Source organism: Macaca fascicularis, chromosome 6 (assembly GCF_037993035.2).
Source record: "Macaca fascicularis isolate 582-1 chromosome 6, T2T-MFA8v1.1".
NCBI classification, from domain to species: Eukaryota; Metazoa; Chordata; class Mammalia; order Primates; family Cercopithecidae; genus Macaca; species Macaca fascicularis.
Window position 1 is genome coordinate 158,739,718 of NC_088380.1, and position 15,423 is coordinate 158,755,140.

Genomic DNA, 15,423 nt, shown 5'->3' on the forward strand with positions numbered 1-15,423 from the left:
ATCTTAATGGCTATTCTGCAGGAAACAGGTTTAGAGGAAGGAAGGGGCATGGTCCCGATGACACAGACAGTGGCAGAGTCCAGAATTTTCAGCAAGGGGTTTCCAAATAAGCTGACAAAAAGGGCTGACATAAAATAACCAAAGAAAAATGTGAGACTATGGGTAAGAGTGGTAAAAGCAGCAGGAGTCCAGGCAAGAGAAGTTCTGGAGAATGAGGCAGGAAAGACCTCAGAAAGGTGATGACCTGGAGATGACTTTGAAGGTGAATAGGACTTGGATAAATGGTCACAGCCCTTCACATGAAGATTGTAATTTGCAATTTGTGATTTTCTTTTCAGATCTACTTTCTTGATTCCTATGAGTTACTGAGGTAGGCAGGGCAGAATTCTTGTTCCTACTTGACAAAGGTAGCACCAAGAATTTTAGTAACTCACCTAGGCTCATTCAACTAACAAGTGGTAGAACCAGGACTTGAACCAAAGTTTTCTCATTGTGGAAAGAAGAAAGTAGATATGTCCTTATGCCCTCTGGAACCCATTGCATTCTGTCCCTCTTGAAAAAGTAGCCTAAGCATTTTGCTCAAATTAAGCTAGGATCAGAAGTCTTGGCATATAGGAGGGGACTCAGTCTTGGGATGAGAATCTAGGTTTTTCCTTCAAGGGATTATCAGTATCTCTGGGTTTTGGACATAACTCCAGCACTCACTGGTTGGTTGAGCTTGGCAATGCCTTTTCTCTGTCCTGGGCCTCAATTTCCTCATCAATCTGGAGAGAGAGTAGCTCTTGATCTAGGCAGTCAGTCTCAGCTTCAGTGATGTGGAATTCCTTTATGGAAGCTATCCATTTGCATTTCAGGGTTGTAAGATTTTAGGGCTGGAAGGTTTCTTAAAGGTCACCTCATCAATTTCTCCTCAAACTGAAGTGCAGACAGGTTTATCTGCAGTAGAATCATCTGGGAACCTGTTAAACTACAGATTCTTTGGCCCAACCCCATACTAGGTGAAACCAAATCTCTGAGGTTAGCCCAAGAGTCTAGTGTTCAGAGAGCTACCTGGGTGAGTCTCATGTACAGCCAGGTTTGGGGACCACTGCTGTAGACCAGCTACCCATTCAAGGCTGAGCGCCTGAATACTTCCAGCAGTGGGGAACTCATTTTTTCTTGAGCAGCCCTTTCCATAGTTGGATAGCTCTGTCTGCAAAAATTTTTTTCCTTGTGCTGAGTGGAAGTCTGCCTCCTTGTCACTTCCACCTAAACAAAGGTCAGGTGGAAAAAACCTGAATGGTCAGGATTTTTCTCCTTCATTTAGACTCAGACCCAGGTTTTTTTGGTTGTTGTTGCCTCATGCCATTAAGATACCCCAAGGAGTTACTGCCTATGCCTTGAAATGATGTGCACAGAGTTCCCATCCAGTCCCTGCAAGTGTCTGGCACTGTGACTCCAATTATAAATTAGTTTCTGATTTATGTGTGTGAGAGGGCGCCAGCCAAAAGGATCCTATGGGGAGGTGTGGTTCATTGAAATAAATCTGAAATTAAATTATCCTTGAGAAAATTACAATTCAGCTGCCTTTGGCAGCAGGATAATGTATATATTTCATTAAATATTAAAGTTTAATTTTGCTTTTTTTTGGTATGTATTTGCATTGGGCTGTGCCCCTGATCCTAGGAGCCATTATAATACACAAAGTCATAAAGAAGACACAGAGTAACAGAGCTGGAATGGCATAGTCCTGCTGGATCATTTTACAGATGCAGAAACAGAGGCTGAGATACAGTAAGTGTCTCATTTGGGGTCATGCCTGTCAGGTAAGTAGAGGGAGGACTGGAATGCTGTTTTAGTGCCCTTTACTTCCACCTCACAGTGTCTTTGCCATTGTACTCTGCAGAGTGTGCTTGGTATTCCTGGCTACCTGTGTTTTCACGAGGGTCAGGAGCAGGGAAAATTTCTAGCACTTAAGGCAGCTGCTGCGTGATGGATCCCTCCGTAGAGTTTTTAAACGATACCGACCTCTTTCTATCATGTTGGAGTCATAGGGGCCCTGATCCTCAATGGCCTTTTCAGGAGTTCTATGGTTTGTATGGGGTTTTGGGGAATCTGATTTGTGTCGGTGGAAGCAGGAAAGGCATCAAAGGGCTCAGGGGCAGAAAATCCTCTTGGCAATTCTTCAGGCCTCAGCACAAAGGAGGGCAGAGAAAACTTCTTAGCTCCTGCGGTGGGGCTCCAGGAAGCTGCACCTCATTCTCAGTCAGGTGGGGGTTGAGGGAGTGAAGGCTAGTGCAGGGTTGGGAGGTGCCTAAAAGATGAACTGGTTCTGTAGATATTGGGCCCAAGTGTTCTGAGTAAGGTTCTCAGAGTGGGAAGGTTGGAAGGGCCTTGATTCAGTGGTCAGGATAAAATTTTATTTCTTAAAAATGTCCACTTCTAAGTAAGTAAATAAATAAATGAACAAATAAATAAATAAATCACTATTATTAGAAAAAGAATTAAGTTAGAGTAACTGGGTTCAAGTCTCTGGTTTTGACAGCATGACTTGAAAAATTCACTTAACTACTCTAAGCCCTAGCATATTTGTGGGCTCATTTATTTATTTATTCATTCCTTTATGAAGGTTTACTGGGGCTTTTCTATGTGTCAAGTACAGTGGTATGCACAAAGAATAATACATAAGCTCTGGATGCACCCACATTCAACAGTTGAATGAGTTCCTCTTTCAGAGCAAGACCATGGCGCCTCTACATAGGATGGAGTTCTGAGAGAGCCCACCAGGGGGCGTGGTGGACTAGAATTCCTAAAAGCAGCGAGGGACAGAGGATGCAACCTGGTTGTCAAGGGCCCTAACCAGTTCTTGGAAGTGTTTGATTTGGCCGACAAGGTTTTTAAAAGAGACGACTTAGTTGTCAATTTGCAAGATTTCAGATAAAACCTCAGACTCAAGTCTTGTATTGGAAGGCCTGGCTGTACAGGGTCTGCATTCCTGCCTGACAGCTATCAACAAGAGCTGAGAAGTGGCTACCCTTAGATAAGCCCTATGTTTTCTGGTTTTATTTTCTTGTCTCCACCCCGCTTCATTCATATACTATAGTTGTCTTGCCCCTCTAGGTATCAGAGATTGTGACCCTGGTGAAGGCTTGAGCTGAGTGTGCTGGGGGCAGCAACGTTGTTCTTGACTTACCTGTCCTTGGGGTTATGCTAACAATGCTGGAAGCTATGGCCTCAGGAACAAGGTGCAGGGGGAGTGAAGGAGCCTTGAGGTAAACGGGGGAGAGTGGGCCCAAACAGAGACCTGGGTGCATCTCCCAGAACATTTTCTATTTGCAGAGTTGTGCGGAGCAAGCACTCTGAGAAGGGGACTGAGAGCAGGGGGCAAAGTGAGCAAATATTAGGAAGCTGTTACCACCTGTCACATGCCTTGTTTAGTCTTGAACGTGAGCTAAAGGAACAGTGAGGAAGGGCACCTGAAATCAAGGCTTGTCTAGGAGGCTGGCTGCAGGTCCTTGGAATAAGATTTTTGCTAGGGTGCTGGGAGGAAGGTCAGAGTGCATAGGCTGCCAAGGAGGTCCTTAAGACTGCACCTGCAGGGTTCTGCTTGGCAGTTTGAGATGGCTGCAACCTCCTGAGGCATCAGTAAACAAAGGGAACTAGTCTCTTGGTTATAGACACTAAGTTCCCATAGGATTGTGAGAGGTAAAAGAACCTTTTCAGATCATCTGGAGTGGAGTTTGTGAACTGGCAACCCATAGGGCATATGTGGGTCACAAACATGTTTTATTTGAATTTACATGTTTTAGGAATTAGGTAGTCTCACAGAGATCTCAGTATCTGGCTCTTCTTGGAATACTTGATGTTCTGGCAACATGGGGCCTACATTTCTGCAGGGCAACTAGAGACTGGGGCTAAGGAGAGGCTGCCCCTGTAGAGGAGCCTGTACCTCTATTTATTCATAGTCTCTACCACTCCCTATTGTCTTACTCTTGGTTTGCCTCACTGATTTAAGTTATCAACCCTGGTAGGCATTTGAAATTATGACTCTGATTTAGACTAAAATTTTTCAAAATTATTTGTTAGCCCATGGGAAACTTTCAGCTGAAGAATTTTAGTTGGGACCCCATTATTGAAAATAAAAGTGGAGCTGCTTGGGGAGGAGCAGCGTGGGCTTGCTCATCATGCCCTCTGCTTCTCCTTTGGGGGCACCTGATGGAAGCCTGAAAGCTCCGGGAAGCGTATGTTTAAAAGCTGCCGAAGTAACCAAGCCCATCACTGCGCAGATGAAGAAACTGATGCCCAAAGAAAGGGAGAGACTCATCATCTAAGCTCAGAGAATAAACTCGAGCCCAAACTTGAACCCATTTCTCCACGTTCCATGTTTATCCTTCTTCCCATTATACAAGAGGTAGCAGATAGTTTTTAATTCACTTTTGGACTCCTGGAAACCAGAGGTGCTGTTAAATTGAGTCCTCTGAGGCTTTGTCTGGGCTTGGCGGGAGAAAAGACTGAATTGATTAAGAATATCTGCCTTGGGTAGAGGAAAGAGTCATGAGATTCACACTGTGTATTTACTATCTGCGTGCAATACCATGCAGCTTGCTGCTTTAATGTGGGAAAGCATTTCCCTGTGGGTCTGGAAGGAATGTTTTCTCTACCTTTAAAATTGGGCCTGATCCTGGCGTCATATCCGGAGGTTCTCCCCATTAACTTATCCAGGAAATCCGAGGGTGACATAGGCTTGGGTGCGGAGCGAGCAGCTTCAGCCTCCTTAGAAGCAGCAAGGCTAAGGAGGAAGAGAGGAAAGCAAAAGGTTAATGATGGCTCTTTCTCACACTGTGATCAGATCCCAGCCTTGTCCAACCTCTGTAGAACCACAAGAGTGTTCTTAGCTGGAGAAATGGGTAATATGGGTCCTTAATGAGGTAAGGCCCCAGTTAAATTGTTTACCCAGCCCAAATATCAGCCAGCATGGTATCCTGGCAGGCAGCCAAGTGTCTGATTGATGCTGAGAAGTCACTGACATTTTTAGGGCTTCATCTCTGGGATTTTGAGTAACCACACTTGGCAGCTGGGTGTCCCTGGGAGAGAAGAGTGGAGGGTGAGTCTTTTGGTAGACCTAACCCTGTGTTGGGCAACTGCACTCTCATAGGTCCATGGAGACACACAGACAGAAAGGATGTTAGAGATCAAATAATTTACCGTTTCCTCAAGGTTTATTTTCAGAATCAGAGTCACCAATTTTTTAAAAAGTTGCAAAGTCAGATGCATTCTGGAACACAAATTTTATCAGGCATTTTTACCTCAAGTCTCCTCAGAAGCTTTGACAAGCTTATGTGCTTGTACTTATGGGATCACTGTCTCAAGAAACATATACTTCAGAAAATCTCACTTGGGAAATTGAGGCCCAGTTAGCAGAAGGGACTGATGTAGGACCCAGAGTAAATCGGTAGTAGCCTACTTCACTGTATCGAGAGTTAGGTGATTAGAAATCAGACTGTGGGGATGCATCACACTGTTTCTGTCACCCCTCTCCCACCCCACACCCATTCAACAAAGTGGCTTTAGGGCCCCATTCATACCACAGTATGAATTACTCATGTATTAAGAACGTGACCCTCCCTCTGCCAAACTCTTTATTTATTTATTTAATTTTAAGTTCTGGGATACATGTGCAGAATGTGCAGGTTTGTTACATAGGTATACATTTGCCATGGTGGTTTGCTGCACCTATCAACCTGTCATCTAGGTTTTAAGCCCCTCTTGCATTAGGTATTTGTCCTAATGCTCTCCCTTCCCTTGCCCTCCACCACCCTACAGGCCCTGGTGTGTGATGTTCCCTTCCCTGTGCCCATGTGTTCTCATTGTTCAACTCCCACTTATGAGTGAGAACATGCAGTGTTTGGTTTTCTGTTCCTGTGTTAGTTTGCTGAGAATGATGGTTTCCAGCTTCATCCATGTCCCTGCAAAGGACATGAACTCATTCTTTTTTATGTCTGCATAGTATTCCATGGGGTATATGTGCCACATTTTCTTTATCCAGTCTATCATTGATGGACATTTGGGTTGGTTCCAAGTCTTTGCTATTGTAAATAGTGCTGCAGTAAACATACATGTGCATGTGTCTTTGTAGTAGAATGATTTATAATCCTTTGGGGTATGTATACCCAGTAATGTATTGCTGGGTCAAATGGTATTTCTGGTTCTAGATCCTTGAAGAATTGCCATACTAAACTCTTAAAGCATATAGATTTCAATAAGAGTCAATGTTGGAGTCTCAAAGGTTGAAGAACACTAATTTGGGTTGCTTTGGGCAACTGAGCTTTCCTAGTAGTGAAATTATATCCAGGAGATAGTTAGGAGCCATGAGCAGCACTGACATGTGCTTGTGGGACTGGGATGTTGGAGGAAATGCATAGAGATATGAATGTGTGTGTGTGTGTGTGTGTGTGTAAGGTGGAAGCTTCTGTCACCTAGCCAAGCAGTGCATAACGTTCCCCAAGGATTTGTACCCAACCTGTCTTGTTCTTCCTCTCGGCTTCTTTTCTGGTCTCATCAGTTGTAACTGTTTAAGCAATCAGTTAATAATGGATGGCTCTCAAATCTGTCACCACCCTGGCCTCTTCTTTAAAACCCCCTTCCTAATTTGAAAACACCTGTGGGACACATTTATCTCAATGTTCTGCCAGTGTCTCAAATTCATCTCCTAAACTGAACTCTACAGCTTCCTTCCCAGACTTGCTCCTTTAAATCAGTTTCCCCAGATGACATCAATATACTTCCGCTCTCTATGATTAGAAGCCTCAGAGCCGTCTTGTCTCCTTGCTCCTCCACCCCCTCAACACCCATAAACTCACTCACCAGGTGCTGATGTAGTTATCTGTGTTTGTGTTTTAAGAGCAGGAGTCATGGTGGTTTTATTTATTATTTGTTTGTTTGTTCTTTCATTCCCCACTGTGTCTACCATGGTGTCTCATACTTAATTGGTGCTCAGTAATTGCACAGTGAATGAATGAATGAATAATGTGCTACTTTAATTAATCAAATATCCTGGCTAGTAAAAAGTGTTCATAAATATTTATACATGGATTAACAATTTTAAAATAATTAGACTATTATACACAGTAATGGAAAATACTGAAAGCAATCTGGCATTGCTTTGAAGATTCAGAGGGTATTCTAGGACTCTCTAGACACTCTTACTCTTGCTTAATAATCTGAAGATCCTTACTCATATCCTGGGGAGCTAATTTTGATGGACAGGTAAGGAACAAATGCGCTTTAGTTTCTTTGTGTGTGTCTATGGATGTAGGTGAGTTTGTGTGATGTGGGCAGGTTTCTAGGTATGACTGTATAGACGTGTTATGTATACAGATGGATGGATGTGTATGGATGTATGTGGAGACTAGAGTGTGCATGGTGGTGTTTGCAGATGCATAGTGAATTGGGTCACATAGATATCTGCAAAATGTGAATTTCTGTGTTCATGTGTATGTATGTCAAGTATCACATTTAGTATGGGCATTTTTTGTGTGTATATGTGAGGTGTCTGTATATGAGCTGTATATATACATGGGATACAGGCTGTGAATGTGTAAAATGCTTCTGTAGATGTATGTCTGTGATGTGCATATTGCATGTGTTTGTTTTTGAAATGTACTGTGAAACATAATATAGAATAATGCAAGAGAGTGAAAAGAACAGATGATTTGGAATTCATCCTGTTTTAGTCATTTATTAGCTGTGCTACCTTGGGAAAGTTACTTAACCTGTCTGAGGAGCTTTAGTTTTCTTACCTGTCAAATGAGTTTTGCATGAGGAATAACTGAGGTAGCATAGTTAAAAATACCTAGGACTGTTCTTAGAACACAGCAAGCGCTCGAAACATTGTTTTTCTCTTTGTGGCATGGTGTGTGTGTGTGTGTGTGTGTGTGTGTGTGTTTGAAGCAGTTCAGAGCGGGTCTGGGGCTGCTCCTTGTCTCACAGTGCTTTCAGCTGCACCATGGAGCCCACATGGCTGGAAAGCCCCCCCAGATGCTTCCCATGGCCCACAGTTGGGGCCACAGTCCATTCAGCACTGGACTCATGGCTGCTGTGTGCCTCTGGTGTGGGCAGAGGGGACCACAGGCATGCAATTAGTGATTTATGACTTTTCTGCTGTTATAATTCACTTCCAGAACCTCTCTAGAAGTGGCAGTTATGAAGCTTTCATAAGCTCCCTTACTCTCTCCAACCCCTCCTCTCTGATAATAAGATTTGGGAACGTAGTACTCCCTTCCAGCAGTTCCTGGAGCACAAGTGATCTCTTGGCCCTTAGGTCTCTCTCATAAGCCTCAATCCTATTAGGCAGTAAAGTGGGAGAATGAATTTGCCCCAAATTATCCCATACCATTTGCTATTGCCATAACATGCCATTTAATACCAGAATCCTCCCCAAAGCTGAAGAGTCTTCTGGTTATTCTAACTTGCATGTCTGGAATAAGGTATTTGCAGTCTGGTCACCCAGCCACTGGCTCACTTAAAACCTTGGCACTGAGCCGAAGTGGAGGGAATGAAGACTCCCCTGGGGGGAGGTTAAGTTACTGGCCTCGGGTCACACAGCACTTCAAAGACAGAAGGAATTAGAACTTACATTTTCAAGTGTTGACTTATCCAAATGCTACAACGTAAGGGAAAGTCCTTCGTAAATTGTGAAGAGTATAAAATCATGATAGTCATGCTATTATTATGATTTGTTTCTGAAGCTTGTTCTGCCCTGTTATATCCAAGCAAGTCAAAACATGTGTCTGAATTCTAGCAATCTGTATATACACTGCTCTGAATTTGCCACACTGAAAAATGGAGAGGAAATCGTTGTGAACTACCCAGTGATCCTCTGTTTTGTCGAGTGATTCACAATAGCATATTCTGAGAATCTCTAGTCCAGCCTCTCCCATATATTGTTTACCAGCTGTTTCCTGTTAGCACTTTCATAATTTTTGCCCTGTTTGTTTACTACCTCTATCATTCACTTAATTATTTTCATTAAATTGCCTCACTTCTTTCAAGCTTAAACTTACTTAAAAGGAAACTATATTTCACTACTCACAAATAGAAAACTAATATTACTTGCCATAATGGAAGAGAACCATAATAGCAAATACAATGACAACAAGACAAAAAGAGAAGAGTTTACAATTCTAGTGATCTGCTGCTTGCCAATGTTCTGAGCCCAAGGCCTCCTCTAAGTTACAAAGGAAGTGCAGCAAGTGTAGGACAGGCGTTAGAGGCATATTAACACCTAACGAGACTTCTGGAGATAATAAGAACGATTGGAAGAGAATTGGTTCAATAATGATTTATTGTTATTGTGTCAATCACTTCAAATCCTCCTCCTCCCTCACTGTGCCCTAGGCCAAAAATTCTCAACTCTTTTCCAAATACAAAGGCTCCATATTAATGCCAAAGTAGCTATGCCTCCCTCCACTTGATAATCCTTGTACATTTCTGTCTATATTTAGATAGCACAATTTGCACAGGATTATTCAAAACTCCCCCTCTCCACCCCAGTGAATCTGATGTGCTGTGCATCTGTGTAGAGTAAATATGCACTGGGGAGCTCTTTTAGTACCACCATTCCCAGTTAACTTAAGCATTTGCTTATAGACCATGAGCTGCTGGACAGAAGAGCTGGGAATGAATCTGAGAAATAAAACACTCAATTGTTAAAATTTTCTGACCTTATGACAGTATTTGGAAATGATGCAGTTTTTTTCAGGGATTACTAAAATATGGTGGGTGAATCAGACTCAGTTTAGGCGGATTTGATTAATGGTAAATTTCAGAAAGACAGTGAGGTCTTCTGAGACCAAGTTTTCTATTCCTTACTGAGAAGGCTTATTACGATAGATGCACTGACTATACAAAACATTAGACTATTATACACAGAAATGAAAAATACTGAAAGCAATCTGGTGTTGCTTTGAAAATTCATAGGGTATTCTAGGACTATTTAGACACTCCTGCTTAATAATCTGAAGATCCTTACATCCTGAAGAGCTAGTTTTGATGGACAGGATGAGGAACAAATATATTTTAGTTTCTTTTTGTGTGTCTATGGATGTAGGTGAGTTTGTGTGATGTGAGCAGGTTTCTAGGTATGATGTATTAGGTATGTTATGTATACAAATAGATGGATGTTTATGGATTTATGTGGGGATTAGAGCATGCACTAGACTTTCCACCACCTTCTGGTCAGGGGATTTGTCACACTAAGAGACTTTGGTACTTAAAGGACCTCGGATGTTACTCCTAATGACAGAGACCATGCAAAGCTCCAGGAGTAGAGTTCAACAGAGGGGTTGGAGGCAGGGTGATGTAATGAAGTTGGGGGCTGTGTGACCTTCAGTGAGTCACTTCCCTTGTTGGCTTTCAGTTTCCCCAGTTATACAATGAAATTAAGATGATCTCTAAGAGCCCTTCCATCCCTCAGTCATCATTTTATGGGTCTATAATATTCCTTCTTTTTTTTTTTTCCATACACCTGGTCTGGGAATCCAGATTTGTCTGGACTTCTTTGGAGGAATGGGATTTTGTATCTTGGTTCTTCCTCACCTAGTCTCAAGACTTTTTTCTCCAAAGGGTCAATCTGTTTCTCAAGGTTTACTTGGAAGAAAGGCCAGATGAATGTTCAGATTCTCATTCTTCAGTTGCAGCATCAATTGGAAATAGGGAATCAATGTAAAACTGTCAATCTGAATTACAAATGAGCTAGGGTTGACAGTAAAACTGGGGAGAAACAATTTCAGCTACATTTTACATGGTACCACACCCCCAAGAACCACTCTGGGTTAGCAGAGGGGATCCCCCTAGTCGATTCCCTCTCTCCAGTTCACCATGAGCAGAGAAGTCCAGGAGGTCAGGATGGAAAAGGGGCAGAAGAGGGACTAAGAGGCTGAGAGCAACCAAGGGAAGGACCCATACAGCTGGAGGAGGAACTTGGAGGTGCAGATTGAGGACAGGGAGGTGGGAGGTGGAAGAGGAAGAGGACACTGTGAAAATGAAGGAGTTTGAGGCACGGTCAGCACTATAATTGAGGAATTCAGTAAGCACAGTGGACAGGTACCCAACTACACTTGGTGAGAGGATGAGAAGTCTCCAAGAGGCTTTGTGGAGAAAATGACGTTTTAAGTAAAACTTGAAGGTTAGGTATGGAGTTGGCCTGGAAAAATACAGGAGGAAGAGTGTTTGGGGTAGAAGGAACAGCATGTGTAGTTTAGAAGTGAGAGACAACTTGGAGAACTGAAAGAAGAGTTTAGTGTGTGTATGAAGGAGGGAGGGAGAGAAGAGAATGGGAAATGATGAGAAATGAAGATGAAACACTTGCGGGTAGGCTCTGTCTTGTTCAGTGCCTGGCAGGTAGTAGTAATTAAAAATTCGATTTGACTGGCCTTTGCCCTCTAATTATTTGTTGTCCAGTAGATAGAATAGTTTAGGTACTTAAGAAATTATAAGAGGTTGCCACTCTGCTTAGGTGGCATAATTGGACTGCTATGGTGGCTTAGTGGTGGAAGGCAGTATTTGGGGGTAAGGCAGGGATTAATTAGAGAATTCGTCTGAGTTTTATTAATTGTAGCCTCTGTGTGCTTTTAGAAAGACCCAACGTTTGCCATTTTCAAATTGTGTATTCAGGGGAGAAAGCTTTCTCTTGCCCCATTGCCTGTGGGCTGTCTTTTTCTAAATGAAAAAGAAATAGTGATTACTTCCCGTTTTCTCGATCTGCTGTTAGTCCGCCTCGACTCGTAGTTCGCCCTCAACATGCCGGAGCCAGCGAAGTCCGCTCCTGCGCCCAAGAAGGGCTCGAAGAAGGCAGTGACTAAGGCCCAGAAGAAAGACGGCAAGAAGCGCAAGCGCAGCCGCAAGGAGAGCTACTCCGTGTACGTGTACAAGGTGCTGAAGCAGGTCCACCCCGACACCGGCATCACCTCTAAGGCCATGGGAATCATGAACTCCTTCGTCAACGACATCTTTGAGCGCATTGCGGGTGAGGCTTCCCGTCTGGCGCATTACAACAAGCGCTCGACCATCACCTCCAGGGAGATCCAGACGGCCGTGCGCCTGCTGCTGCTCGGGGAGTTGGCCAAGCACGCGGTGTCGGAGGGCACCAAGGCCGTCACCAAGTACACCAGCGCTAAGTAAACCTGCCAAGGAGGGACTTTCTCTGGAATTTCCTGATATGACCAAGAAAGCTTCTTACCAAAAGAAGCACAATTGCCTTCGGTTACCTCATTATCTACTGCATGCAGAAAAGAAGACTGAAGAATGCAACTATACCTAGATGAACTTTCCCACAAGATAAAGCTGGCCTCTTGATCTCATTCAGATTCCAAAGAGAATCATTTACAAGTTAATTTCTTTCTCCTTGGTGCATTCCTTCTCCCTGATAATCATTTACTGTTCCTCAAAAAATTGTCTACATTACCCATCTCCTCTTTTGCCTCTGAGAAAGGGTACATAAGCTTCTGTACCCCACTGAGGGGTTGAGGTAGTTATTCTGTGGTCCCCAGCCCTGTACCTTAATAAATTTGTATGCCTTTTCTCTTAAAAAAAAAAAAAAAGAAAAAGAAATAGTGGATGGTGAGGAGGGGTGGGTGGGTGTCCTGGTCTTCTGGGAAGAGGTGGGGCTGAGCTGGGCTGGCACCCTTGGCTTTCTAGGCTGAGCCAGTTTCCTATCCCTGGCTCTGATCCCAAGGGACTTGGGGCTTGTCGTACAGCCTGGGCCCTGCTGGTCACCCTCAGCTTTGCCTGAGTTGGATCATCAGGTCAGCATCTGGCTTCCCCCAGCCAGCTGTGCAATTCTGATTTTATTTGATTGCAGTAAGGGGCTTAGGCTGGCCAGGGAGTGCTTGACATTTTATTACTGTCACTTCATGATCTGCTAAGCACCCCTGGGAACAGAATGTCACAGTTGGCATGCCCTGAGCCCAATTCACCTCAGGGTCTTAGGGAACAAGACACCTCTCCCTCTTCCTGCCCTACCTCCCACAGTTATTACTGCCCCCTATAGGGAACCCTTATCTGAATAAGAAGCACATGTATTTGCATATGATTTTCTTATTGTAGCAATGTAAAATCCTGGATTCTTGGAGCTGGACTAAACCTTAAAATCTCATCTGGTTCTGCCTCTGCACCTGAGGAAGTCTGGTCCTCTAGGGATCCCATATACTATGTAGCATCAGTTTCCATGTTTTCCTCTGGATAGCCTTCCATCCACTAACTCTCCTGCCTTATCGTATGTATCCCCACAAAGTAGGGCCACCTAGAGAAAGGTGAATGAGGTACCTAGCAAAATTTAAGGAGGCACTCCATCCCAGGGTTGCATAAGTGCCAATCCTGCACTTGCAGGAACCAGAGAGTGAGCACCTCCTTAAATTTTGTGCCTCACCTGCTTCACTCTGGTCCTGGCCCTGCTACAACATCCTAAATCCCTCAGCCTGGTCTATAGGGTGGGATTTCCTGTAGATTATCAAATCTATTCACCTGATGAGGGGGTCTCTTTACCTCTTACAGCATCCCACTTTATTTTCAAAAAGTTTCTTGTTTTTCTTGTTTGGTGGCAAGAAATGACATTAATTGAGCATCTGCTATTCCTAATGTGGACTCTGAATTGCACATTACATATTTTATCCCGTTTAATCCTCCAAACAGCCTCCAAACAGAGGCAGGGATGCCTGTCCCCATTTTACAGGTGAGAAAAGTGAGGCTTAATCAATTTTGTGGCTTGTGACTTGATCTCTCCAGCTCTGGCATTCCACACTGTATTTGCTTACATTACATTGACGTTTTCTTTTTTCTCATCTTCCTTACTCTATGCGCATGTGTGAAGCCTGGAGTCAGGACAGCCCTGGTCTTTTCTGGTTCAAGCCAAACTTTCAGCTCTGTAACCTTCTTTTTTCTCAGAATTGGGGCCATCAAGGTGTTATATAGACAAAACCCTGAAATCATGATTTTCACAAATGTCTCTTCAGGCTCTCAATAAACATGGTTTTCATGAAGAGCCTGGCACACAGTCAGAGCTCAATAAATATTTGTTAAATGGATGATCTATACCTGAAATTCCAGAGGAAGCTTAATTTAGCTGTGCAGCATTATTTGGCATCAGTGATAGGATTTGACTGGAGTCCAAAGAGTTCTAAACTCTGGCCCTGATACTCTTAGTCAGCCCCTTGGGAAAATATTTAATGTCCTCAGGGAAAATACAAGGCAGAAAAATAAGAGAAAAAGTCATTTCTTTCAGTGGTATTCACACGAAATGTCTTGGACCACTGGCCTAGGTCAAACCTATGTTTACACATAAACCCTACATTCCTGCTTCCTTATGTCCCTATTTATAATTCTACCACAACCATCTCACTTTGCCCCAACTGTGTCTATGTGTCTTACTCGGAAAAATTTTCCCGTGCCTCTGACTTTCAGTGTTATTCTGCAGTCTGGTCCTATGGTGAAAGAATGCTTGGCTTAAGCCTGGGGGCATCAAGTGGCCCTCAGATGAGTTACAGTGTGAAGAATCCAGGGGGATTCTTCAGAGGCTTGAGTGTGGAAGAACAGGCCTTTTGGGTTTACTCTGACTGAGGGAAAGCTCTTAGCAGGCCCTACATAATCAGCATGCATCCCACAAGTTGGACAGAAGAGCAAATGGCTCTCATTACCTTCAATGCAGCCTTTTTTTAAATCAGATAAATCTCACTGGAGAAATGTGCCTTTGTACAGAATGGAGCCCAGGCTTCTGGACAGAAAGTTTTAGGAAAAAAGATTGCATTAATAAGCAGGCATTGGTCATTTGAGGTTGCAAAGGCCTGGGAGTATAGATAATGAGGAGACATAGCAACAGGATAAAAACAGATGAAGACATGATATTAGCTAATGACAGTAATGGCTATCATTCATTGATACTTCACATATTTCACTGTATTTAATCTCTTCTCAATACCATGAAGATGACATCATTATCCCCATTTTACAGATGAGGAAGCTGACACTTTCATTTTCAGAAAATTTACCTGAGGTTATGCAGTTTGTAAATGGTAGCCCCATGAGACAACAGGTCTCTGAAGCCCATGGTATTAATCACTATAATATATTGACTCTTCCGAGTGATAGTGATTTGCAGAGTCCCTCTGAGGAGCCTCTCTGGTTCATGATATAACTGTTTCCTCATAACTCTGGAATTAAAACTAGGAATTTTAGAGCTCTGGGAATTGGAAAGTATGGGTTGGGAACAATGTAATTGATAATCACTTGCACACATGTAACACTTTCAGTTTTTATGGCACTTCTAAATACATCACTACATTTGATCCTCACATCTGCCCTGTGACAGCATCTCCATGTCCAGGTGATGACAGCGAGGCTCAATTGAGAGGTAGGAGGCCTGCTCAGTCTCAGATGGTAGAACCATAACAT

The 15,423-nt window shown here is 43.3% G+C and overlaps 2 protein-coding genes and 1 long non-coding RNA gene across 4 annotated transcripts in view; 2 read left to right on the plus strand and 1 right to left on the minus strand.

Moving 5' to 3' along the window:
- The window catches only part of LOC141407091 (uncharacterized), a 105,364-nt gene that overhangs the window by 70,881 nt on the left and 19,060 nt on the right, over positions 1-15,423 (plus strand). The window lies entirely within an intron of this gene.
- The window catches only part of GLRA1 (glycine receptor alpha 1), a 102,897-nt gene that overhangs the window by 64,724 nt on the left and 22,750 nt on the right, over positions 1-15,423 (minus strand). For both annotated transcript variants that reach the window (XM_005558329.5, XM_005558328.5), the window contains exon 2: positions 4,641-4,768. In XM_005558329.5, coding sequence (XP_005558386.1) covers positions 4,641-4,768 — 128 coding nt within the window. The remainder of the gene's footprint in view (positions 1-4,640; positions 4,769-15,423) is intronic.
- On the plus strand, positions 11,718-12,588 carry LOC102119761 (histone H2B type 1-K-like). The gene has a single exon (XM_005558327.4). The coding sequence runs from the start codon at positions 11,779-11,781 to the stop codon at positions 12,157-12,159; it is 381 nt and encodes a 126-aa protein (XP_005558384.3). The 5' UTR covers positions 11,718-11,778; the 3' UTR covers positions 12,160-12,588.